Source organism: Salvelinus namaycush, unplaced genomic scaffold, assembly GCF_016432855.1.
Source record: "Salvelinus namaycush isolate Seneca unplaced genomic scaffold, SaNama_1.0 Scaffold37, whole genome shotgun sequence".
Taxonomy (NCBI): Eukaryota; Metazoa; Chordata; class Actinopteri; order Salmoniformes; family Salmonidae; genus Salvelinus; species Salvelinus namaycush.
Window position 1 is genome coordinate 443,283 of NW_024060674.1, and position 24,936 is coordinate 468,218.

Consider the following 24,936-nt stretch of genomic DNA (forward strand, 5'->3'; position numbering starts at 1 on the left):
CAACAGCTGAGAGTTTCGTATCTCGATAGAATACTTTTTCTACTGCGCGATTAAAGTCCCTCCTCCCGGGTCGCCAGTAGCTTCCACCATAGACAATCGGCACATAACTAAAAGCCATGTACCTGGTGCTTATTCTAGGTTGAGGGGAGTCATCACTGGGGTCCCAATATATATGTCCACAGCACATGAGATTAGTGCCACCTTAATTGGGGAGGACAGGCTTGTGGTAATGGCTGGAGCAGAATAAGTGGAATTTATCAAATACTTCAAACACATTATTTCCATGTGTTTGATGCCATTCCATTCGCTCCGTTCCAACCATTGTTATGAGCCGTCCTCCCTTCAGCAGCCTCCACTGGTCCACAGATGTGAAGGGAAGCAGAGTGATTAAGGCCTTAATGTTGATCAGTAGGAAAGAGGGTCAAACAAGCGAAAGCTTATCAGTGCTGCTGAGGTTTGAGAAAGTTTTGCAGAGAAAACTACAGATAGGATTTCTTTGTTTCAATGTTAGAGAATTTGTCTTTGAATGTTTTGAATGTTTGCAATGCCAAAGAATGGGACATGTAGCGGCTCAATGTAAAGGAAAGAAAAGATGTGCCAAGTGTTGAAGTGAACATCTGACCGTAAGGCGCTACAGAGGGTAGTGCTTTCTGCCCAGTAAATCACTGGGGCCAAGCTTCCTGCCATCCAGAGCCTATATACTAGGCGGTGTCAGAGGAAAGCCCAAAAAATTGTCATAGACTCCGTCACCCAAGTCATAGACTGTTTTCTCTGCTACCGCACGGCAAGCGGTACCGGAGCGCCAAGTGTAGGTCCTAGAGGCTCTTTAACATCTTCTACCCTCCAAACCATAAAACTGCTGAACAATTAATCAAATGGTCACCGGATTATTTACATTGACACCCCCCCATTTGTTTTTTTACACTGCTGCTACTCGCCGTTTATTATCTATGCATAGTCACTTCACCCCTACCTACATGTACAAATTACCTTGATTAACCTGTATCCCCACACATTGACTCGGGAACCAGTACCCCCTGTATATAGCCTTGTTACTGTTATTTTATTGTGTTACTTTTTTATAATTTTTTACTCTAGTTTATTTGTTAAATATTTTCTTAACTCTTTTTTGAACTGCACTGTTGGTTAAGGGCTTGTAAGTGAGCATTTCACAGTAAGGTCTACACGTGACAAATAAAGTTTGATTTGAACATGATTACGGTGAATGTGGAAGCAATGTGAAGGTTAAGCGTTAAAGTTGTGGGGAGAACACAGTGCAGCATTTGGTGGATGCCAGGTGCAGAGAGAGGCTAGAGAGGCTCAGAGATATAGGATCAATCATGTTGTATCATATGTATAGGCTAAAAGACAGATTGGTAGAACTATAGTGTGGACTGATGGAGCTTACATGGATGTTCCTGTAGTAAGTGGACCTACTGTAGGGGCTGGTGCTTCTGATGGTCCTGGCATTGTTTCAAGGCCTGTTCAGAACTCTTGCGCTCATCAATGTGGTGTCAAAGGACACTGATAATGAATAAAGTTGACTTCATAGCCTTTTTTGGAAAGATTATCAATACGACTCTGGTTGTGGAAAGCAGAAATGCAAGGTTGAAGGTTATTGTGGAGACGGCAAAATAGATATTGGGAGTAACAGATGTTACTGTTGAAATTGTTTTTGACATGGGGGGGGGGGGTAGTAGTTAGTAGGGATTTATTTGGTTTTGAATGTTATTTTCATGGTAGCACAGAACTGGGCAGACCATGGTTGATCATACATTTCAGCACAGTAGGTGGCGGCATACACTTTAAACGTTTGTTTGCGGACCACCATGATATCATAGTAGTAGAAGAAGAAGAAGCAGCAGAAAACTCGTTGGCTACACAGACTCACCAAAGACTTTTATAACTAAACCAGGATAGACCACAGCTCGTCGTTTCAAATAGAAACACATGAGTCATAGTGGGCAGAACAAGCAAGGTGGGCAGAGCCAAGCACGAACTAGCGAGATCCTATTGACGAGTTCTAGCAGTATTTACATATTTCCCTTAGGCAACACCTACTCTATGAAATGCGAGTGTGCAATAACTCAATTCGCCTTTGTGCTCCTTCTAAACAACGCAATTTTGTTTTACTTTGGCAAAGGGTAAAGTCTAAAAAACGTACACCACTCTCTTTGTAACATACTTTACTTTTGGGAACAGAAAACTGTATTGAGATTAAATGTTTAATCAATGAGAAAATTAGTAGAATGTCGGCCAAAATCCACCAAGTTCAATTTTATCCCACCGCCGGCCACTGGGCTTTATCTTACTACCATATTTGTTAGTGAGTGGAAACTCCAGGCGGATGCTTCACATTTAAACATTCGGTGAAATATCTGTGGATTCACTCTGCACATTTTTAAAACGTCTTTCAACAGGTTATTACTGTCCTCCGTGAAGCACACGCCGAGAGGACAGAGGGATTTAACATCTTAATCACTGGAAATTTGAAGAAATGGTGAGCTCAGAATAATCGAAGTACGCCTGTGCTAGCTAAGTTAGTTAGCTATCTGTTGTTCAAATCAAATGTATTGGTCACATACATTTAGCAGATGTTATTGCGGGTGTAGTGACCAACCGACTAGCTGTCTTATTGTAGAGTTTATGAAATGTCTGGCAGCACCACGCCTCATCAGCGTGTATAACGTTACCACGTGTTTCCTCGATGTTTAAGATACATGGATGTATTGGGGACTTCTAAACTAACTTGCATTATTGAGCCCATGAAAGTAATTGTCTGATTTGTCCAGATGAGATATTATTATTCCTAAAAGAGTAGCAAAAATGTATGTGTGGCGACTGTGACCGAGATATGTGTTTACAACATTCACTGTAGTAACTAGCTAACGTTAGCTATGCACTCTGGACAACCGCCAGTGGTCGCTATTGACCTGTCCTTTGAGTGGATCCGTCAAAAGACCAATAAAAAGAGACCACTAGCGGCTGTCCACGCTGTGTTGATAGGTGTGGCCTGGTCCCCATATTTATTCTAACCACAATATATTTAACCCTATTAGGCTGATGCAGAAGTCAACCCCAAGGCCTACCCTCTGGCTGATGCCACACTGAGCAAAACCATCCTGGACCTTGTGCAGCAAGCTGCCAATTACAAGCAGCTCCGCAAAGGGGCCAATGAAGGTGAGACAAACCTATCTGTAGTGGAACTACATTCTTTTGGTTGCAGGGTTGGAAACGCACAAGATGTTTACTCCAACAAGGTGACGACCTCTATGCATTTTACGCACGCATTGACTGGCTGCGTCACTGCTTGGTATGGCAGTAGCACCGCCCTCGATCGCATGGCGCTACAGAGGGTTCTGCAGACAGCCCAGTACATTACGGGGGCAGAGCTCCCTGCCATCCAGGACCTCTATATCAGGCGGTGTGAAAAGATGGCCCGGAAAATCGTCAAAGACCCAAGCCATAGACTATTTTCTCAGCTGCCGTATGGCAAGAGGTACCGATGCATCAAGTCTGACGTCAACAGGCTCTTGAACAGCTTCTATCCCCAAGCAAAACAACTGATAAATAGCTACACGGACCAAGTTTACCTTGTATCTTTATTGGCCTTATATATCAGTATTTGCACTCGCGAAGCACACACACACACTGTCACTCCATTTGGTCGTTCGTACATAATATGCACATGCATTTATACTGACTGTACACACCCACTCACATGCAAGCTGCTGCTACTCTTAACTTATATCCTGTCACCTTACCCCTATATATATCTACCTCCATCACTCCAGTATCCCTGCACATGTAAATATGGTATTGGAACTGACTTTTTAAATATTTCCTGTATATAGTATACTTACTTTGTATATTTATCTCGTTCTTAATTTTTTTTCTAGTAATACATTGATTTTTGCATTGTTGGGTTTTGAGTTTAAGAAAGGCATTTCACTGTGCTTATGACATTAACTTGCTACTGTCTAGCTCTTAAGGTGTTCGGAGGAAGACCAGCATTTCATCCAGACCAGTAATACAATCGACATGCCTCTGAAAAAGTACCACCTCACAGCTTCAGATTTGTCACTCTCTAACCTCTGCTCGCCCTCTCTCCACCAGCCACTAAAACACTTAACCGCGGTATTGCTGAGTTCATCGTGATGGCCGCAGACGCAGAGCCCCTGGAGATCATCCTCCACCTGCCACTGCTCTGCGAGGACAAGAACGTGCCCTATGTGTTTGTGCGCTCCAAGCAGGCCCTGGGACGCGCCTGTGGGGTCTCACGCCCAGTCATTGCCACTTCGGTCACCATCAAGGAGGGCTCGCAGCTCAAGCCCCAGATCCAGTCTACCCAGATGGCCATTGAGAGACTGCTGGTGTGAGCAGAGAGCTCAGGATGGGGGTTGTAGGGTTAACAATGGGACACCACCTGCTTTGGTCATATTCAGATTTTTGTAAATGGAACGGACTATGATTTAATGTCCTGCCAGACTTATGTACAGAAGATTCTATTTTGAAATGTTGGGACAGAATAGGTATATCTGAAGCGTTGGAACAAAAATGGTTTTTGTTTTTAACATTACTATGTTGTAAATGTGGCAATTATATAGAGTATATGGGACATCAAACTAAGCATAGTAGAATCATAGCAATTACACTTAGCTTTCCGTATGTTGACCTTTTTCCTTCATTTGGTACAGTTAAAGGTGGACATGTTCATTCCAGTATTTGTAGTGTTTCATTTGGGAAACATTCCTACATTGGGCAAGTCCCTGTAGGTAATAATGTATAATTACTGAAGACCCTGTTCAAGTTTCAGCATTATGGGCAGATGGATGCATGTATGACACTGGAAACGTGGGTAAAATGGGTTTAGATCCTGGCATCTATAGGGGGACAAGATTAGCATGCCACTCTAGGTTGAGATGCACCCAAAATAGTCAGATTCAGTAATAACCATATTGGCATCCATATGCTTTTATTACATTCACATTTCCACTTTTACAGAATTAAAATGACTACTGGAAAGCAACATTTAAGCATACCGATTAGACCATATAACAGGCAGTCAAAAGGCAATTGTGAACAGAACTTCCAAATTTGCATGACAAAACACTTCAAACATGTTTGGCTTTTGTTCACAATGGATTCTTTGGCCAATAAAGAGCATCTTTTATAAACGGGAAAAATAATGATCTTCCAATTGTAATAAAATGGGCCATCCTCAACTAAAGAAACATCAAATAAATACAAAACGTCACATAAAAAAAATACACTACGATGGTTGTTGAGAGAACATCTTGCTGAAACACCCTGACCCCAAACGTTCACTTAACATTAAAAGAGAGAGCGTTCCATAAGTGGGTGACGAGGGTCATCCATCCTAAATGATACCGTTACCATGGACACAGTGACATGGCAACAGAATGGAACCATGCCATTGAGTAAGAGAACAGGCTTTCATGGTGAAATAAAGACCACTTTTGTCAGGCTTGCCATTGATGCAGTCACACAACTGTCCTTCTCCATGAGTTAAGCCTTGAGGCGCAGTCACTTGGCAAGGTCAAGACTCACGATGAGACCGAATAGCAGCCCAACTAAGGTAGTTAGCTGCCCTTTGGCATTCTGGCACAGAGTGACTTCTGTTCAGCACCTGAACAGCCAGGGTCAGGTTGACTGTTTGGCAGAGATGCATAGTCAGAGCTCTCCAAAAGGTGGCAGTCTGGAGCAATATAAATGAATGGTACAAGGACCTCCGTCTGGAGTGCTCAGTCCACAGAGAACTCGGTCTCCGAGGCAGTGCCGGGGCGGCTGCCCCCATGGGCGTCCTTCCTCAGCTGCAGAGAGACACAGCTCAGCCAGCTCCGGCTGGTGGGCATCTCCCCCACGATCTCCCAGCTGTCTGTCTCCTCACAGTACCGCTCGATGGTGTCGTGGTACCTGGTGGACAGATGGGACAGGTTGTGTAGGCTCTGGTCAAAAGTAGTGCACTACATATGGAATAAGGTGCCATTTCATCAAAAGTAGTGCTATGAATAGGGTGCCATAGGCAGCCCAGATACTTTTCATATTCTCCTTAAAAATATATTTTATAGGCCTTGCACCTGCCAAATCAGGGTCGTATTCAGTAGGCACCAAACGTGAGAAAACCGACTGAAATAGGGAGAGAATACATCAACTTGTTCAATAAGAAACGCTTGCTTTCATTTTCTGTTGAAAACCATTTTGCTCAGGTGTGGCCTAATAAATACAATCAAGCTGAATATGATTAGAAAAGGCTTGACATGGAGCTGTCTTTTACCTGTCCCAGCCCTCCTCTCCACCCAGCACGTAGATCTTGCCGTCCACCACGGCCACACCGGGCCGGTAGCGCCTCTCCCTCATGTGAGCACACATGGTCCACTGGTTACTCTTGGGGTCGTAACACTCCACCTTGTCTGTGTTCTCTGTGGACGCATGCCAGCCACCTAGGAATGGAATACAGGAGAACATGTATTTTTCCACAGACAATGTGAAAATATCCTCTGGCTTCAAACTAGGGCCTTCCTACTTTTTTCCTGATCAGGTCACGTGTTCAGGGAAAAGTCACTATGTATCAAGCATCTTAGAGTAGGTGTGCTGATCTAGGATCAGATCCCCCATGTCCATGTAATTGTATTCATTGTGATCTAAAAGTCAAAACTGATCCCTGATACCTATGACGTAGATTTTCCCCTTCAGGGTGCAGGCAGCAGAGCCGGAGCGAGCGATCTGCATGGGGGCCACCTCAGTCCATACAGACGTTTTAGGGTTGTACACCTGGGCCAGGTCTGTGCCGTCACCATCCTCTAGAACAGCACCACCTAGGAGCCAGGAGGACACTGATAAGTTACTATCTAATATTAAAGATGACCTGTAGACAATTCAAACTACCGCATAAAGCAATTTGAGAACAATGATAGAAACCAAGCTGAACCTATAGAGTTGCTGTGACTGTCCACAGTAAATACTTTGCCTGCGTTTATACAGTCATCCCATTTCTGATATTTTTCCCACAAATAGGTCTTTTGACCAATCACATCAGATCTTTTTCAGAGCTGATCTGATTGGTCAAAAGACCAATTCATGAAGAGAATTGGGCTGCCTGTGTAAACACAGCCATAGAGTTCTCTGGAAGTGGGTGAGCAATGATCTCCCCTACCTGTGACATAGAGCAGACCATCCAGTGCCACCACAGCAGGGCTGGTGACGGCCATCTTGACCGACTCCATGAACTGCCAGGTGTTGGTGTGGGGGTTGTAACACTCTACCGAGTCCAGGCGGGAACGGCCCTCCCAGCCCCCCACCGCAAACACATAGCCATCCAGCATCACCAAACCTGGAGGGGAGGGAGGTGGACATATTCATGGAAGATCCGGCCTGCTCAACTTTAAACAGAGAGAAGTTATCCAATGGAAGTCTATCTTCAATCAGAAGTCTGTCAGCATTCACAAATGATGTACTGTATTGGCTATTGTTTTATTCCATTACAGAAGTCATGGACGGGGACCTAACCTGTTACAAAAAAAGTCACAAGTCCCCGGCTGTCCTTTTAACCAGTGTTATGGAATAAAACACATTTTAACGCTGACATGTTAGACAGACAGTGTGTTAAAATGGATAAATAAATGTCTAGAATGGACAGATTTTTACCTAGCTCTGAGCGGGCTACGTTCATGGGGGCCATCTCCAGCCAGGAGTCGAAGCAGGGGTCATAGCGCCACATCTCTCTGCTGGCCGAGCCATCAGGGAACTCCCCTCCAGCCAGGTACAGAGTGGAGCCTGGGAGAGAGAACATTGAGATTGGAATAGATTAGAAAATAGAAAATAATAAAATTCCTCACAAAATGTGTATATTTTGTAAGAAACTGACATTTCGCTTTTCTTCATCTCATTCTCAAGCATTAGGTAAAATGTAACAAAGGTCCTATAACAATCTATGACATAGGATCCATCTTATCACTAGGTGTTAATATACAAACTAAACCAAATGGTCCTCACCTGAAACCACCAGGCCGTGTTTACTGACAGCGAAGGGCAGGCAGGCCAGACTCTTCCACTGGCTGGTAAGGGGGTCAAAACTCTCCACGCTACGCAGCACCACCTTATCGTCTTCTCCCCCCACCGTCACAATCACCTCAGCTGTCCCTGTCACAGAGAGAGGCCAGCAGAGAGGGATGTGACTGGGGAGCCACAGAGACTTGTCCCTTCAGAGAGGTGATCATTGTATTAAAGGCAGTTTGTAGAACAATCCTCCAGGCATACCAGGGTTTGCGCTTCAGAAATCTAATTAAAGCGCTAGGCGTGTGGAGGAGTTTGGCAAGTGGGAGGTTAAATGTGTGTGTTCAAGTCCTTGTGTTTGTTATGGTGACAGGGTGTATTTGGAGTGTGTTTTGTGCATGTATCCATGCATGTGGTACCTACCTGTGGACCTACGTGGGCGTGCTCGGGGGCAGTAGAGCTCTCCTCGTCGGTCCTGTAGCAGCAGGTAGTCCTTGGCCTCAGAGATGAGCCTCTGACAGCGCTGGGACTCACGGACCACCTCCAGAGACTCAATCACATCGTGGATGTAGTACGGGCTGATCAGGGGCAGGCGGATGTGCTCCAAGACCTGCAGGGAGACGTGGGTTAGAATGACGACACACACACTGAAAACAAACACACCTGCACTCACTGGACACAGACATGAGCAGACAGACACAGGTAGGCATCTCCATCCGACCTCTACAGTTTTATATACACATTAAAACAAGGCCATAGGACCTAACCTTCAATTTAGTTTTTTTTTAATTTAATGGTTAGGTCCTATTCCATTTTACCAGAGTGACCTTGATACCTCCAACTTCCACTTAACATGATAGGATCGCTGACCTCTGACCTATCCAAAATGACACCGACTCACATCTGAGAGGCTCTAAATTCTATTGGTGCCAGGCCAGGGTCACACCTTCCAGGGCCCATGGTTACTACAGGACCATACAATGGGGTTCTAACCCCTATAAGAATATTTTGAAGATAAAAACAACACAGAGACAGGACTAATGGTCAATAGCGAATTGTAAATAGGAGTTGGTTTTCAGTTCAACATCTGTGGAATGTCACTCATGAACTCAGAGCAATGTGGGCTACATGTGCCACGTTTTCATTGGTCTGTACATTGAGTCGGGAGTAGGATACTGGTTATTTGGCCATGTTGTACTGCAAGGACTTCTGATTGGTCAACCCCAGGCTAGGTAGGGGGGTTATAAATTACATCCTGTTCCCTGTTCGGAGGGGAAAAGCTGAGGACAGGGGAGGTTGAACATCTGACTCCCAGCATAACATCTTGATTTGTCCTCTCTGAATAAACCTATTTTTCTCCCCCTGATTTGCTTTGGAGTTTGTGTTATTGAAGAATAACAAATTGCTAACACTTGGTGCCGTGTTCCTGATGAATTGGTCTGAACAACAACAAGAACTTATCAACTGTGTGTTTATCCAGAAGAAAGAGGCTGAGCGCAACCCACTTTGGGGAGTCAACTCTTAATCTCCTGATTGATGACAGAATTGCTGGGTGAGTCTAGACCAAAATCATTTTAAACAAACCAAATCAGGTTCAAATAGTGTATGCAATGAGTGATATGTATCTGTGATGTATAAGTGTTCAAGTCCTTTGTTTTATTAGAGTGTAGTCCTTTGTTTACTCTATTAAAAAGGTTGGAGTCCTCTGTTTTTGTGAAACCTTCTTGTTGTATAGAAGTGAGTTAGTTGAGAAGGACATTTTTTGGGGGGTGAAACCGTGTTGCATAGAAGTGAATTGCTAGTTGACTAGCAATTTTTACACGTGGTAAATATAAGCCTTGTAAGCATTCAACAAGCTTTGAGTGAACTTTTATTTGTATTTTTTTTACCTTTATTTAACCAGGTAGGCTAGTTGAGAACAAGTTCTCATTTGCAACTGCGACCTGGTCAAGATCAAGCATAGCAATTTGACACATACAACACAGTTACACATGGAATAAACAGAACATACAGTCAATAATAGAGTAGAAAAATAAGTCTATATACACTGTGAGCAAATGAGGTGAGATAAGGGAGGTAAAGGCAAAAAAAGGCCATGGTGGCGAAGTAAATACAATATAGCAAATAAAACACTGGAATGGTAGATTTGCAGTGGAAGAATGTGCAAAGTAGAAATAATGGGGTGCAAAGGAGCAAAATAAATAAATAAATACAGTAGGGGAAGAGGTAGTTGTTTGCGCTAAATTATAGATACAGTGGGGCAAAAAATTATTTAGTCAGCCACCAATTGTGCAAGTTCTCCCACTTAAAAAGATGAGGCCTGTAATTTTCATCATAGGTACACTTCAACTATGACAGACAAAATGAGAAAAAAAATCCAGAAAATCACATTGTAGGATTTTTAATGAATTTATTTGCAAATTATGGTGGAAAATAAGTATTTGGTCACCTACAAACAAGCAAGATTTCTGGCTCTCACAGACCTGTAACTTCTTTAAGAGGCTCCTCTGTCCTCCACTCGTTACCTGTATTAATGGCACCTGTTTGAACTTGTTATCAGTATAAAAGACACCTGTCCACAACCTCAAACAGTCACACTCCAAACTCCACTATGGCCAAGACCAAAGAGCTGTCAAAGGACAACAGAAACAAAATTGTAGACCTGCACCAGGCTGGGAAGACTGAATCTGCAATAGGTAAGCAGCTTGGTTTGAAGAAATCAACTGTGGGAGCAATTATTACCGACCATTCTCATAAAATATGGTCGGTAATCTGTTTGTTAACTTGGCTTTCGAAGACCTTAGAAAGACAGGGTAGGATAGATATAGGTCTGTAGCAGTTTGGGTCTAGAGTGTCACCCCCTTTGAAGAGGGGGATGACCGTGGCAGCTTTCCAATCTTTGGGAATCTCAGACGATACGAAAGAGAGGTTGAACAGGCTAGTAATAGGGGTTGCAACAATTTCGGCAGATAATTTTAGAAAGAGAGGGTCCAGGTTGTCTACCCTGGCTGATTTGTAGGGGTCCAGATTTTGCAGCTCTTTCAGAACATCAGCTATCTGGATTTGGGTGAAGGAGAAATAGTGGGGGCTTTGGCGGGTTGCTGTGGAGGGTGCCGGGCAGTTGACCGGGGTAGGGGTAGCCAGGTGGAAAGCATGGCCAGCCGTAGAGAAATGTTTATTGAAATTCTCAACTATAGTGGATTTATCGGTGGTGACAGTGTTTCCTAGCCTCAGAGCAGTGGGCAGCTGGGAGGAGGTGCTCTTATTCTCCATGGACTTTAGTGTCCCAGAACTTTTGAGTTAGTACTACAGGATGCAAATTTCTGTTTGAAAAAGCTAGCCGTAGGAAAGCTATCTGCCTGTGTATATTTGTTCCTAACTTCCCTGAAAAGTTGCATATCACGGAGGCTATTCGATGCTAATGCCACAAGATGTTTTTGTGCTGGTCAAGGGCAGACAGGTCTGGAGTGAACCAAGAACTATATCTATTCCTAGTTCTATTTTTTTTGAATGAGGCATGTTTATTTAAGATGGTGAGGAAGGCACTTTTAAAGAATAGCCAGGCATCATCTACTGACGGGATGAGGTCAATGTCATTCCAGGATACCCCGGCCAGGTCGATTAGAAAAGCCTGCTCGCAGAAGTGTTTTAGGGAGCGTTTGACAGTGATGAGGGGTGGTCGTTTGGTCGCAGACCCATTACGGATGCAGGCAATGATCGCTGAGATCTTGATTGAAAACAGCAGAGGTGTATTTGGAGGGCGAGTTAGTTAGAATGACATCTATGAGGGTGCCCGTGTTTACGGATTTGGAGTTGTACCTGGTAGGTTCATTGATAATTTGTGTGAGATTGAGTGCATCAAGCTTAGAGTGTAGGATGGCCGGGGTGTTAAGCATGTCCCAGTTTAGGTCACCTAGTAGCACGAGCTCAGAAGATAGATGGGGGGCAATCAATTCACATATGGTATCGAGGGCACAGCTGGGGGCAGAGGGAGGTCTATAGCAAGCGGCAACAGTGAGAGACTTGTTTCTGGAAAGGTGCATTTTTAGAAGTAGAAGCTCGAATTGTTTGGGTACAGACTTGGATAGTAATACAGAACTCTGCAGGCTGTCTTTGCAGTAGATTGCAACACCGCCCCCTTTGGCAGTTCTATCTTGGCGGAAAATGTTATAGTTTGCGATGGAGATTTCAGGGTTTTGTGGTTTTCCTAAGCCAGGAAACATGCATGAAACCAAGGCTTTTACGGTTACAGAAGTCAACAAATGAGAGCACCTGGGGAGTGGGAGTGGAGCTAGGCACTGCAGGACCTGGATTAACCTCTACATCACCAGAGGAACAGAGGAGAAGTAGGATAAGGGTACAGCTAAATGCTATACGAACTGGCCGTCTAGCACATTCGGAACAGAGAGTAAAAGGAGCAGGTTTCTGGGCTCGACAGCATAGATTCAAGGCATAGTGTACAGACAAAGGTAAGGTAGGATGTGAGTACATTGGAGGTAAACTTAGGCGATGAGAGAGATATAGTATCTAGAGACGTTTAAACCGGGAGATGTCATCGCATATGTAGGAGGTGGAACAATATGGTTGGTTAAGGCATATTGAGCAGGGCTAGAGGCTCTACAGTGAAATAAAACAGTAATCACTAACACAAGTTATGGGTAGCCAGGCCCTACAGAAACTATTTGTGTTCTAGAAGAGGTTTGGTTCCTCAAAAGGGGTTATATAAAAACATACATATACACACATACATAAACTAAAAAAAACGCCCCAAAAAAAACGCAAAAAAAGAAACGTCCTCTCACTGTCAACTGCGTTTATTTTCAGCAAACTTAACATGTGTAAATATTTGTATGAACATAAGATTCAACAACTGAGACAAACTGAACAAGTTCCACAGACATGTAACAGAAATGGAATAATGTGTCCCTGAACAAAGGGGGGGGGGGGGTCAAAATCAAAAGTAAGTCAGTATCTGGTGTGGCCACCAGCTGCATTAAGTACTGCCGTGCATCTCCTCCTCATGGACTGCTCCAGATTTGCCAGTTCTTGCTGTGAGATGTTACCCCACTCTTCCACCAAGGCACCTGTACGTTCCCGGGCATTTCTGGGGGGAATGGCCCTAGCCCTCACCCTCCGATCCAACAGGTCCCAGACGTGCGCAAATGAGATTGAGCACTGATGGAGGGATTGTGCGTTCCTGGTATAACTTGGGCAGTTGTTACCATCCTGTACCTGTTCCGCAGGTGTGATGTTCGGATGTACCGATCGTGTGCAGGTGTTGTTACACGTGGTCTGCCACTGCAAGGACGATCAGCTGTCCGTCCTGTCTCCCTGTAGCGCTGTCTTAGGCGTCTCACAGTACAGACATTGCAATTTATTGCCCTGGCCACATCTGCAATCCTCATGCTTCCTTGCAGCATGCCTAAGGCACGTTCACGCAGATGAGCAGGGACCCTGGGCATCTTTCCTTTGGTGTTTTTCAGAGTCAGTAGAAAGGCCTCTTTAGTGTCCTAAGTTTTCATAACTGACCTTAATTGCCTACCGTCTGTAAGCTGTTAGTGTCTTAACGACCATTCCACAGGTGCATGTTCATTAATTGTTTATGGTTCATTGAACAAGCATGGGAAACAGTGTATAAACCCTTTACAATGAAGATATGTTAAGTTATTTGGATTTTTATCAATTATTTTTGAAAGACAGGGTCCTGAAAAAGGGACGTTTCTTTTTTTGCTGAGTTTATATTATACAACTTTTGACGTTAATGTAATGTCATTGTTAAGTGAGAAAAACACTCTGGAAAAGGGTGGAACAGCTCTTTCGGATGTGAACATGACATTTTAAATTCACTGTCTAGAACCATTTCAAAGTAGAGCAGGAGACACAGATGAAAGTCAGACCTGACCCTCACCCCACCCGTGGCCTCTGTTCTCCTAATCTATCCTTACACGGAGTTGTGCAAGGCAGATCAGATTTCAAGCAACTGGTCGGCACTGCCTGTCTGAGTCAACAGATTCTGACAGCAGTGACGAACGATGTCTTAGGCCAACCAGAACACAGGCTGTAAAAGGGAGTAAAGACAAACTTCCAGAGATAGTGATCACACATAAATCAGCATTTCCAAAACAGCTGGATGAATGGTCATCCACAAGAGACGTGGTTATCAGAGTTATGCAGGTTCCGAGTGAAACCAACAACATTATCCGTTCAGGGGAAGAGAAACCTGGTGTATGTCATTATTGCGGGATTTCTGATCACTGGCAGCGAGGATGTCAGAAAAGAAAACATGATTTTATGAGAAGTGGCCAGGAGAAGCAGTGTCCGTCTAAGGGAAAATGGAAACAAGACAACAGCCCCAACAACACAATAATTGTGCAGAAATGTAAGAAGCTCTCTCCAGCTCAGCAGCAGAGGTTGCTAGATGCTGTGGAGGTAAACTAATAGACCCCCTCTTTACGTCCCATCTCAGCTGGTGTACATATGAAATCGGATGGAATATATGTGAACATAATGGTTAACAACTTTGCAGTCGAGTTTTTAGTAGATACAGGTGCTGAAGTCACTGTATTGCCCATATCTTATGCAAAACATATATGTCCTCAGTACACGGGAAAGAAGATGGGAGCAACAGGAGTGGAGGGAAGACAGATATGAAACAAACCAAACCATTATCAATTTCTATTGGTCCAATGAAGATTGATGCAGGGGTGAGGATAGGTTCATTTGAACAACCTATTTTAGGCCTTGATGTTATGTAACTTGACTCAACATTGAACATTTCTTAAGAAAAGGTGACGTGGCAAATTAGACAACCCCAGAAATCTATAGTTCAGAACCATGCTATTTGGACTATGAAGAAAAATGTGTGGAACTGTGGATATGGAATCAGTGTGCTTGACAGGTGATGCCCCACCTTGCACAAAACAATATCCCATCAGCAACGTAGCTATGGCCAGTACTAAAGTAGTGATGAAAGATCTATGGGACATGGGTATAGTTGAAAAGACACCATGTAATCCACCTACTTTGATGCTTCCTCCAGACACCACATTACTTGAACACAACTGTTGTGAGTTGTTTTGGATCAGCTCTCTGATTGGTTTAGAGTTATTTGTTGGAAAACTCAATTTATCTTATACACAGATGGTTCAAGCATTGTGGAGGGGGGTGTGAGGTAGGCTAGGCAGTTACTACAGTTACTACAATGGACAATGTGATAATACCAGGCATGTTAGATTTGAGAAAAGCAGACGTTCTTAGGGCTGAGATCCCGCTAACGGGATCGATATGACAACAACCAGTGAAAGTGCAGGGCGCCAAATTCAAACAGAAATCTCATAATTAAAATTCCTCAAACATACAAGTATTTCACACCATTTTAAAGATACACTTCTTGTTAATCCCACCACAGTGTTCGATTTCAAATAGGCTTTTCGGCGAAAGCACACCAAACGATTATGTTAGGTCAGAGCCAAGTCACAGAAAAACACAGCCATTTTTCCAACCAAAGAGAGGAGTCACAAAAATCAGAAATAGAGAAAGTATTAATCACTAACGTTTAATGATCTTTATCAGATGACACTCATAGGACTTCATGTTACACAATACATGTATGTTTTGTTCGATAAAGTTCATATTTATATTAAAAAAAACTCAGTATACATTGGCGCGTTATGTTCAGTAGTTCCAAAAACATCCGGTGATTTTGCAGAGAGCCACATCAATTTACAGAAATACTCATCATAAATGTTGATGAAAATACAAGTGTTATACATGGAACTTTAGATACACTTCTCCTTAAGCAACCGCCGTGTCAGATTTCAAAAACGCTTTACGGAAAAAGCAAACCATGCAATAATCTGAGTACGGCGCTCAGAGCCCAAACAAGCCAAAAAGATATCCGCCATATTGTGCAGTCAACAGAAGTCAGAAATAACATTATAAATATTCACTTACCTTTGATGATCTTCATCAGAATGCACTCCCAGGAATCCCAGTTCCACAATAAATGTTTGTTTTGTTCGATAATGTCCATCATTTATGTCCAAATAGCTCCTTTTGTTAGCGCGTTTGGTAAACAAATCCAAACTCAATAAGTGCGTTCACTAGGAGCAGACGAAGTCAAAAAGTTCCGTTACAGTCCGTAGAAACATGTCAAACGAAGTATAGAATCAATCTTTAGGATTGTTTTAACATACATCTTCAATAATGCTCCAACCGGAGAATTCCTTTATCTTCAGAATTGCAATGGAACAGAGCTCGCTCTCACATAAACGAGCGTGGCCAGCTCGTGGCTCTCTGGCAGACCGTCTGACTCATTCCCCTCTCATTCGCCCCCCCTTCACAGTAGAAGCATCAAACAAGGTTCTAAAGACTGTTGACATCTAGTGGAAGCCATAGGAAGTGCAACATGACCAATATCCCACTATCTTCAATCGGGAATGAGTTGAAAAACGACCAACCTCAGATTTCCCACTTCCTGGTTGGAATTTTTCTCAGGTTTTTGCCTGCCATATGAGTTCTGCTATACTCACAGACATCATTCAAACAGTTTTAGTAACTTCAGAGTGTTTTCCATCCAAACATACTAATACTATGCATATATTAGCAACTGGGACTGAGTAGCAGGCAGTTTACTCTGGGCACCTTATTCATCCAAGCTACTCAATACTGCCCCCAGCCATAAGGAGTTAATGAGTGACACAATGCTTAACTATTGCATACAACTCTCTAATGGGGAATAACTACCGAGGGGGACATGACGTAGTGCCATGGTGATGTGGCAGTGTAGTGCCAGTGGGTGATGGTAAAAAAATATGTGACAGACACATTAGGGCCAAATTGGGAAGGTACTTATCAAGTTTTGCTCATAACAAGGTCAGCAGTAAAAGTCCAGGGACAATCACGATGGATACATGTCATTCATTGCAAGGTTGTCCAGTTTGAGAATAAATGAGAATAAAGAACTGATTGATCAGTAATTGGGGCCAAATCTCAGGTGAAGAAGCATAGTAAGATGATCAGAACCTGATAAGCTTCTATGTTGTATACCGCAGTCGTCATATTAGGGATATCTAGGTGAAATGTCCAACATTTTCCTGAAAATCAGGACATGCGCTTACTTAGGGAAATCTGTGAAATATCAATTTCTCTTGAAACGAGAAATGATTACTTTAACTTTTTTGTTTCCTTCGTTACAGGTTATGAGAATCTACCGTCTGAAGCTGAAGTAATATCCTTCGATTCAAGAACTGTACCTGAAACAATACAAGATCAAGTGCAACCAGTGGAACGGAAGTAGAATTCCTCACTACCAGCAGACTGTCAGAACCTCATATTTAATAGTTATCTATGTGGGACTGATACCAGTGTGGAAGAGCTGGTCACTTTTAAAGGACTTTGTGAATGATACTTTGACAATAGGACGATTGAATATAATTGTCTTTCAGTGAAAGATGTTTGAAATTATTTTTCTTGTGAGTTCCCTCCTAATACAGGATGTGGGTGGTGTTTCCATTTCTAACACAGAGATGCATCAGCAGGATGAGGGACACTCGGGCGTCAATACGTTTCTAGCTCTCTCTCTACACTATGCCACAGTAGTCAATCAAAGTAGTTGTTGGGTTTGTACGTATGCACCATTCACCTCAAGGGCAGGTATTCCTTTAAGGGCTATTCCTTTTAACCAGAGTGAAATGTTGCGTATATGGAGAGATGTTAATTGGTATAAGACGATTATTGGTACTAATTTGGGTGAGAATGTCTAGTATCAACATGCGAGAGTACCTAGTTCTGCAGTACCTTCTGTCATTTGAGATTACCAATGACACTAAATCAGCGACCACCTTACCTAGTTATTACACATGCACCTGTTGGGTGGTTATGTTTTAATAGGTCCCTCTCTCAATACCTTCAGTAATATCATCAATAATGGTATGAAAGCTCCTAATGGGACTTACTTTATCTGTGGATCCTATGCCTATTCCTGGTTACCAAAATTGTGGCAAGGGTCGATTACAGAAACGGAGAGATTCTTTGCGATTTCTTTTCCATCTTATGGTATTTCTAAAATAGCACAGGAAGTTATTAATATGGATAACTCTTTGGAAATCCTAGCTAATAGTACAGCTGAGAGTCTTGAGTTAATTACAGCTGAGATGGTTGTCATTTGGACTGTGGCGATGAAAAATCATTTGGACCTTGACTATCTTCTGTCCGCACAAGGGGTTACATGTGCTGTGATTGGTGCTGAATGCTGTACTTACATTCCTGATAATTCTGAGGAAATAACTGACCAAATCCAAAAGATCAGGACTGAGGCACTAAATATCATGATTCCAATCCAGATGATTTAGGCTTAGTCATGTGGTATTCCACATCTGGTACATGGGGAAGTTCTGGTGGGCATGATACTTCCAATAGTGGGAGTTCTGGTTATTTTTCTTATCCTCATCCAGGTTATTAAGTGTGCTATTGCCCGATGGTTGTCAGCTAAAATCCGATGGTTACGTGATAGGAGATATCATAAGATTCATCAACCGTGTCTTTTGGAGATGGGTGTCAGTGGTGTTCACCAGAATGTGGTGGGGATCATAAGGGTCTTCATCATCACACCAAGCCTCATGATTGTGGTCAATGTGCCCGTGGTAACTGTCCTCGGTGCTGTAGTGAACCATGCTCTCTCAGATGTGCCATCACACTTGTTAAGACCTATTTTCTATAACTTTGTGTGAAATCTATTTATTTTGGCAACGGCAAGTACAATATGCCCTTTGTGTTTTATAGAAATGCAAGATGTTTAATAATGTGAATGATTTTGCTTTACTGCTAATGTTTTTTATTCTGTCTATTTTTTCATGTTTTCTAATGTTGTTTTAAAAATAAATATAGTTAAAATGTCATTTTAGAAAATGGCCTAGGGGGGAATATAAGAATATTTTGAAGATAAATACCCAACGCAGAGGATGAGAGGACGAGTGTACTAGAGTACTAATGGTCAATAGCAATTGTAAATAGGAGTTGGTTTTCAGTTCAACATCTGTGGAATGTCACTCCTGAACTCAGAGCGACGTGGGCTACATGTGCCACATTTTCATTGGTCTGTACATTGAGTCGGGAGCAGGATACTGGTTATTTGGCCATTGGCCAAGTTGTACTGCAAGGACTTCTGATTGGTCAACCCCAGGCTAGGTAGGGGGGTTATAAATGACATCCTGTTCCCTGTTCGGAGGGGAAAAGCTGAGGACAGGGGAGACTGAACATCTGACTCCCAGCATAACATCTTGATTTGTCCTCTCTGAATAAACCTATTTTTCTCCCCCTGATTTGCTTTGTAGTTTATGTTATTGAAAAATAACAAATTGCTAACACCCCTAACGTTTATGTAACACTGAGTGACTGACAGCTGGGGTTTCGGAAGGTCAGATCTACTGGGGATGCCAGAGCTTAAAACCCCACACACCACAGTCAACAGAGAACTGTAGGGAGGGGGCGTAGCACAGAGCTGGACACAATCTGTCGCCTAGATACCGCTCAACATACGGACAATGGAGAACCACTGCATTGACTGTTGTGTTTCCACGCTGACCTTTTCAAAGCTCTGCCTGCGGGTGGCGCTCTTTTCCAGCCACAGCATGGTGGCCTCGAACACAGTCTCCTCCTTGGCTACGTTCAGGTGGTCGCTGGCGATGATCTCCGTCAGCTTGTCTGCACACAGAGACAGGAACTCCTCCTGGGGGGGGGGGGGGACAGTGTTAAAAATATTTCTAAATTTAAAGCAAAAATGTGCATTTCTTATTGGAACAAGTCCAGATAGTCACTCCCTGTTTTAGTCTAGTTTCTTCCTTTTGGTGCTTAATGAACACGATCCAGGACTGGCAAGGGGCCAGCCAGCGGAGCAAAAGACAGTTGACTATGATGTTACTTCCCCTTTCTCACATACACAAAGAATGGGAATGTCTAAACAATGAGACATGAGAAATGTCCTCTCCTTCGTCTGCACTGTTCTGAAGGAACAACACGGGTGAAACCAAATACCTCTCTGGGATCATTGTGTTCAATGCAGCACAGATGAAGGAGAACAGAGGTGAAAAATACATTTGAAACTATTGAGACGCCCCAGGTTTGGACTACACAACCCAGACCTCCCTTCCTATCTCACCTGTTGGCAGACACTGCCGAAGTGCTGGAGGATGTAGTCCATGCTGCGTTTCTCCAGCTCCCTACAGGAGTGGGCCTCAGCGAAGCAGTGGATACCCACACAGTTCATCTCATCCATCTGGCGCTCCATGAAGCGGCAGCAGGCTTCGCGCACTGCCATCACGTCCAAGAGGTTAGCCGCAGCCAGCAGGGCCTGGGGGTCACAGGTCAATGACATTTGATTTCAAGACAGTCAACTCAGGACATTTATTTAGGAAATGAAAAGTGCCATTTACTGTATTTATGACTAGGAATGAAACTGACTTCAACTCTGGGGTAGTACAACTTTAATTTAACAACTGCAATGCTAAACCAGAAGCTGACTACAAAGTGAGACTGTAAGACAACGGTTCTACCTCACCTGCACATTGGCCTTGGAGATGACCACCTCAGCCGTGTAGGCGTAGCTGACCAGCATGCCAATCATCTGGGACTCCACTCCGTTGATGGCCACCCGCTCCTGTCTGGACTCCATCAGGTCTGTGGAGAACATGGCCTGGGGAGGACAGAGGGGAGGGCAGAGCATTAGGAGAAACAGACTCCTGCCAATGGAAAAGCACCAACAGCAAATGACCACATTTAAGTACTTCAGGTCTGCAGTGAGTGACAATATAAAAGATGCACGGTCATCAGTAACCTGTATCCATTCAGTAAATGGAATAGTTGAGAAGCAGGGGCACCGTCAGCTTGCTCATCCCCGTTGCACCACTGTATTGCCCTCTGGGTCTATGTAGTATAGCAGTTAGAATAATCATTTGGGGGGGGTGCTTATATTTGTCCTGTTATACACAAGTGTGTAATTTGCATATCCCAACTCCCCCTGAGACACCCGCATGGAGTGGGGTCACGGCCAGGGTCACCATTGTACAGTGACCCTGGAGCAATTAGGGTTAAGTGCCTCAGGGGCAAGGGCCCTGTGCTCAAGGGCACAGCGACAGATTTTTTTACCTTGTCGGCTCCGGAAGTCCAACGCTCAAACCTCGAGGCCGACCGACTTATATTAGCGCACAGTCTGACTGTCCGGTATGAGTTAATAAGTGTTAGTGTATCATACGCAAAATTGCCACGGGGGATGAGGGACATGTCCCCTCCCCCAATATTCTAAACAGGTTGATTGTAGAATAACAGGAAATTGTAAAATACCAGGACATTTGATTTAAAACGGCAAAATTCTTTCTCATCCTCTTGGCAAAATGTGAATAGCATGAGATGAGCTATAAAACAGCACGTTTCTCTACCCCATGGAAAATGTGTAGAACTGCAAAAAAATTGCTTTAAAACTTTAACATTTTCTCTCAGCCTCATGACAAAATGTGTAGAATAGCATTTATAAAACTGCACTGCATTAGTCCGGCCCCGTTCGGACGCACTGAGCCTCCTCCGCTGTCTATACAGACGCACTATATATTCGCACGCCTCCCGCTTCAGTACCAGTAAGTGAAATATTACTAATTTACAGTTTCAATGAAGACTCTCCCCTGACTCTCTCCAACAGGCATTCAGACAGTCCTTAGTTCAAGGTGTGTTTTAGCTCAACCTCCACCTGTAAACTATGAAAACTACTAAACTTGATAGGATATCATCTACTAAGTTGATCATACATTGACTATGTAAATATGAATGTGCATCATCATTATAATAGTACTCAGGCTTCATCTTTTGTGTATTATTAATATTTTAAATACTTTCATTGGTGACTTATCCTTTAACTTATACCATTTTCAAAGTACCCCTCAAGAGAGGGCATAAATTCATGTCAAACTGTAGAATTGCAGGAACTTTTTTTATATGTAAATATTCACAATTATAATAAAACTCAGTCTTGATCTTTTTTGTCTTAATATTTTCCTTGAAATACCTTAATTCATGATGGTGCTGACTTATCCTTCCACTTGTACTGTTTTCAAAATACCTTTCCAGAGAGGCATAATAAAGTAATGTCAAACTGTGCACAATTGCAGGAAATGCCTTTTAAAATTTCCCCCAAAATTCTGGGGGACGACTCCCAGATCCAACGTCTACTGTTTGTCCCCCCAAATATCTACCCACAATTTAATTTACATATACATTTTAGTCATTTAGTAGACGCTCTTATCCAAAGCGACTTACAGGAGCAATTAGGGTTAAGTGCCTTGCTCAAGGGCACATCGGCACATTTTTCACCTAGTTGGTTCGGTGATTCAAACCAGTGACCTTTCGGTTACTGGCCCAACGCTCTTAACCACTAGGGTACCTGCTGCCCTTGTAGTGTATGGAGAAGTAGTGTATGCATTCTATGTCTGCTCTTGGACAATGTATGTTTTTTGTACTCTTGTCCCAATGATAACTTCAGCACTCCCTGTGGGGATTAATAAAGTTGTATTGTACCGTACACCACTGTCCATACCTGGAAGTAGGAGCTAAAGGAAGCCAGTACGATGCGGTGACAGGGGAACTCCTGCCCCCCACAGCACAGTGTCACATCACAGAAGGCATTGTTGAGACGCAGGCTGTTCAGGCCCTCCAGGACCTTGTTGGGGTGCCTGGCCTCCACAAACACATAATCCTCACTGTCCAGTGAGGCCAGGGGAAAGCCAGAGTCCTCAAGGACAGGAGATGGGGGCAGGAAGAAGGTGGCGGATGTGGCTGAGATGTTCACAGCAATGATTTCGGCCATCCTTTCACTTTAGTCAAGCCTGTAGGGGAGGAAGAGGCAGATAGAGACTGTAGGCTACAGTCTTTACACCGCAGACCTGACCCACTTGCTCACAGCTGCACTAGGGTCAGACAGCATTCCTGTGTAGATTAAGAAACCGTGGACCTGGCGCGAGATTTGGCTCAGAAAAGATACCTCAATCCAGGGATGAGTAATGTGTTGTACTACGAATTGTCCCATTATCCCAACTGTTACACTGACGTCATGCTAGTTATAGGTAGTCACATCAACCATTATGGAATGGCATGGTGCATTGAACAACAAAATGGCTGCTATGTCTTCTGCTATCTAGCATGAGGACAAAAATGACACTTTTCCAGAAAAACTAGCAGTCGTTCAATCTTCTCAGTTTAACAGTTGGGATAATGGGAAAATTCAGAGTACAACGCATTTCTCATCCCCCCAGGTATGCAGAGGCCAAATCAAGCTCAGCACGGCGATGCCATTCGACTCCAAAATGTTGTAATAACATGAATAACAACTCCGTATAGCTCTGCATTGACATGACTAGTTGGCGGTATGTCCTGTATAAACACAAACTCCCTTCCTTGACAACAGCTCTGCGAATTGCAAGTATGAATGCCTTGACTTCTGCAGTATGAATGCCTTGACTTCTGCAGTATGAATGCCTTGACTTCTGCAGTATGAATGCTTTGACTTCTGCAGTATGAATGCTTTGACTTCTGCAGTATGAATGCTTTGACTTCTGCAGTATGAATGCTTTGACTTCTGCAGTATGAATGCCTTGACTTCTGCAGTATGAATGCTTTGACTTCTGCAGTATGAATGCTTTGACTTCTGCAGTATGAATGCCTTGACTTCTGCAGTATGAATGCCTTGACTTCTGCAGTATGAATGCCTTGACTTCTGCAGTATGAATGCCTTGACTTCTGCAGTATGAATGCCTTGACTTCTGCAGAGCCGCATCGGAGTAAATGCTGTGTTTGACTGAGCATGCAGAGCCTTTAAAATCGACACAGGAATGCTGTCCAACCCTAGAGCAGCTTTAAGTAAGCCGGTCGAATCTGCTGGCTACAGTCTATTTTCCCCCAGTTTGCCTGTCAATAATATTTTCAGTCCACTGGGGCACCAGTCTCCTCTCATATACTGACCTCTCCATAGCAAATACAATAATACAAAATAAAAAAAGAAGTAAGGTTAGTGAGGGAATTCATAGCAGCATCACAAGTGTCTAGTACAATTTCAAGACCAGATAATGCCATTCCAGTTCACACAACATAACATTGTAGCAATTACATTTCCCCTTGTTATGGCAATTACACCATTTTCAACCAATGCAATAATTTTGAGGACGCAAAATGATTCCGTCGACTGAAATAGTGCATTGAAACTGAAATTAGAACACTACATATGCAATGAATGTGATTAAAACACTAACAAGCTAGTTTGTTATTGCCGAAGATTTCTGGAAAGCGCTCAGACTGACTGACACTGCTGACAACTGCTAAGTTAAATGATGATCGACACTTGCCTCCTAAAATGGTTATTTATTGCCCAAAATCTAAGACTGCAGACCATGCACTTCTACCCTAACATCGTGATAATATGTTACATTACCTGATAAACATTGCCGCATCAATAGAACAATCCAAATGTGTCAGGTCTCGACCGAAAAATTGTTAAAAGTCGTGACCACCAGACGCCATGTCTTCTTTTCTCTCTGTTTTACTTTCTCAGCAAAGTGAAACAGAGCTCCTTATCGCCCCCTGCTGTTTAGGTCCTCGAAGGTCCTTGCTTGGTTACACCGATAGAGATGTAAGGTTACACCCTAAAAGGTTGATCCATCATGTACCTGTTCAAAGTATAATGTAATAAAACACATTTTGTGTATATCAGTTAGTCACACTGTATTATTTATCTAATTTGAAGCTCCACCTAGGTGTAACTCCACATATTATCACCAACAGCCATAATACCACTCCAGTGACTCATGGTTACATCAGAGATAGACTTTAGAAATGTCAGTGGTGGTCCTATGCAATGTATGATATGGTCAGATTTCATATAAT

The 24,936-nt window shown here is 43.2% G+C and overlaps 2 protein-coding genes across 2 annotated transcripts; one reads left to right on the forward strand and one right to left on the reverse strand.

The window, feature by feature from the left end:
- The first annotated feature begins 2,125 nt into the window (after positions 1–2,125).
- Positions 2,126–4,722, forward strand: snu13a (SNU13 homolog, small nuclear ribonucleoprotein a (U4/U6.U5)). The gene is made up of 4 exons (XM_038985707.1): positions 2,126–2,144; positions 2,421–2,500; positions 3,060–3,180; positions 4,117–4,722. The coding sequence occupies exons 2-4, from the start codon at positions 2,498–2,500 to the stop codon at positions 4,377–4,379; spliced, it is 387 nt and encodes a 128-aa protein (XP_038841635.1). The 5' UTR covers positions 2,126–2,144; positions 2,421–2,497; the 3' UTR covers positions 4,380–4,722.
- Positions 4,723–4,895: 173 nt separating this feature from the next.
- On the reverse strand, positions 4,896–24,594 carry LOC120040624 (kelch-like protein 20). Its single transcript, XM_038985705.1, has 12 exons — positions 24,485–24,594; positions 22,598–22,886; positions 20,573–20,707; positions 20,174–20,365; positions 19,601–19,744; positions 8,440–8,626; positions 8,017–8,163; positions 7,669–7,797; positions 7,178–7,354; positions 6,693–6,839; positions 6,299–6,464; positions 4,896–5,937 (listed from the first exon to the last, which is right to left on the reverse strand). The coding sequence occupies exons 2-12, from the start codon at positions 22,865–22,867 to the stop codon at positions 5,766–5,768; spliced, it is 1,866 nt and encodes a 621-aa protein (XP_038841633.1). The 5' UTR covers positions 22,868–22,886; positions 24,485–24,594; the 3' UTR covers positions 4,896–5,765.
- Between the last annotated feature and the right edge of the window lie 342 nt (positions 24,595–24,936).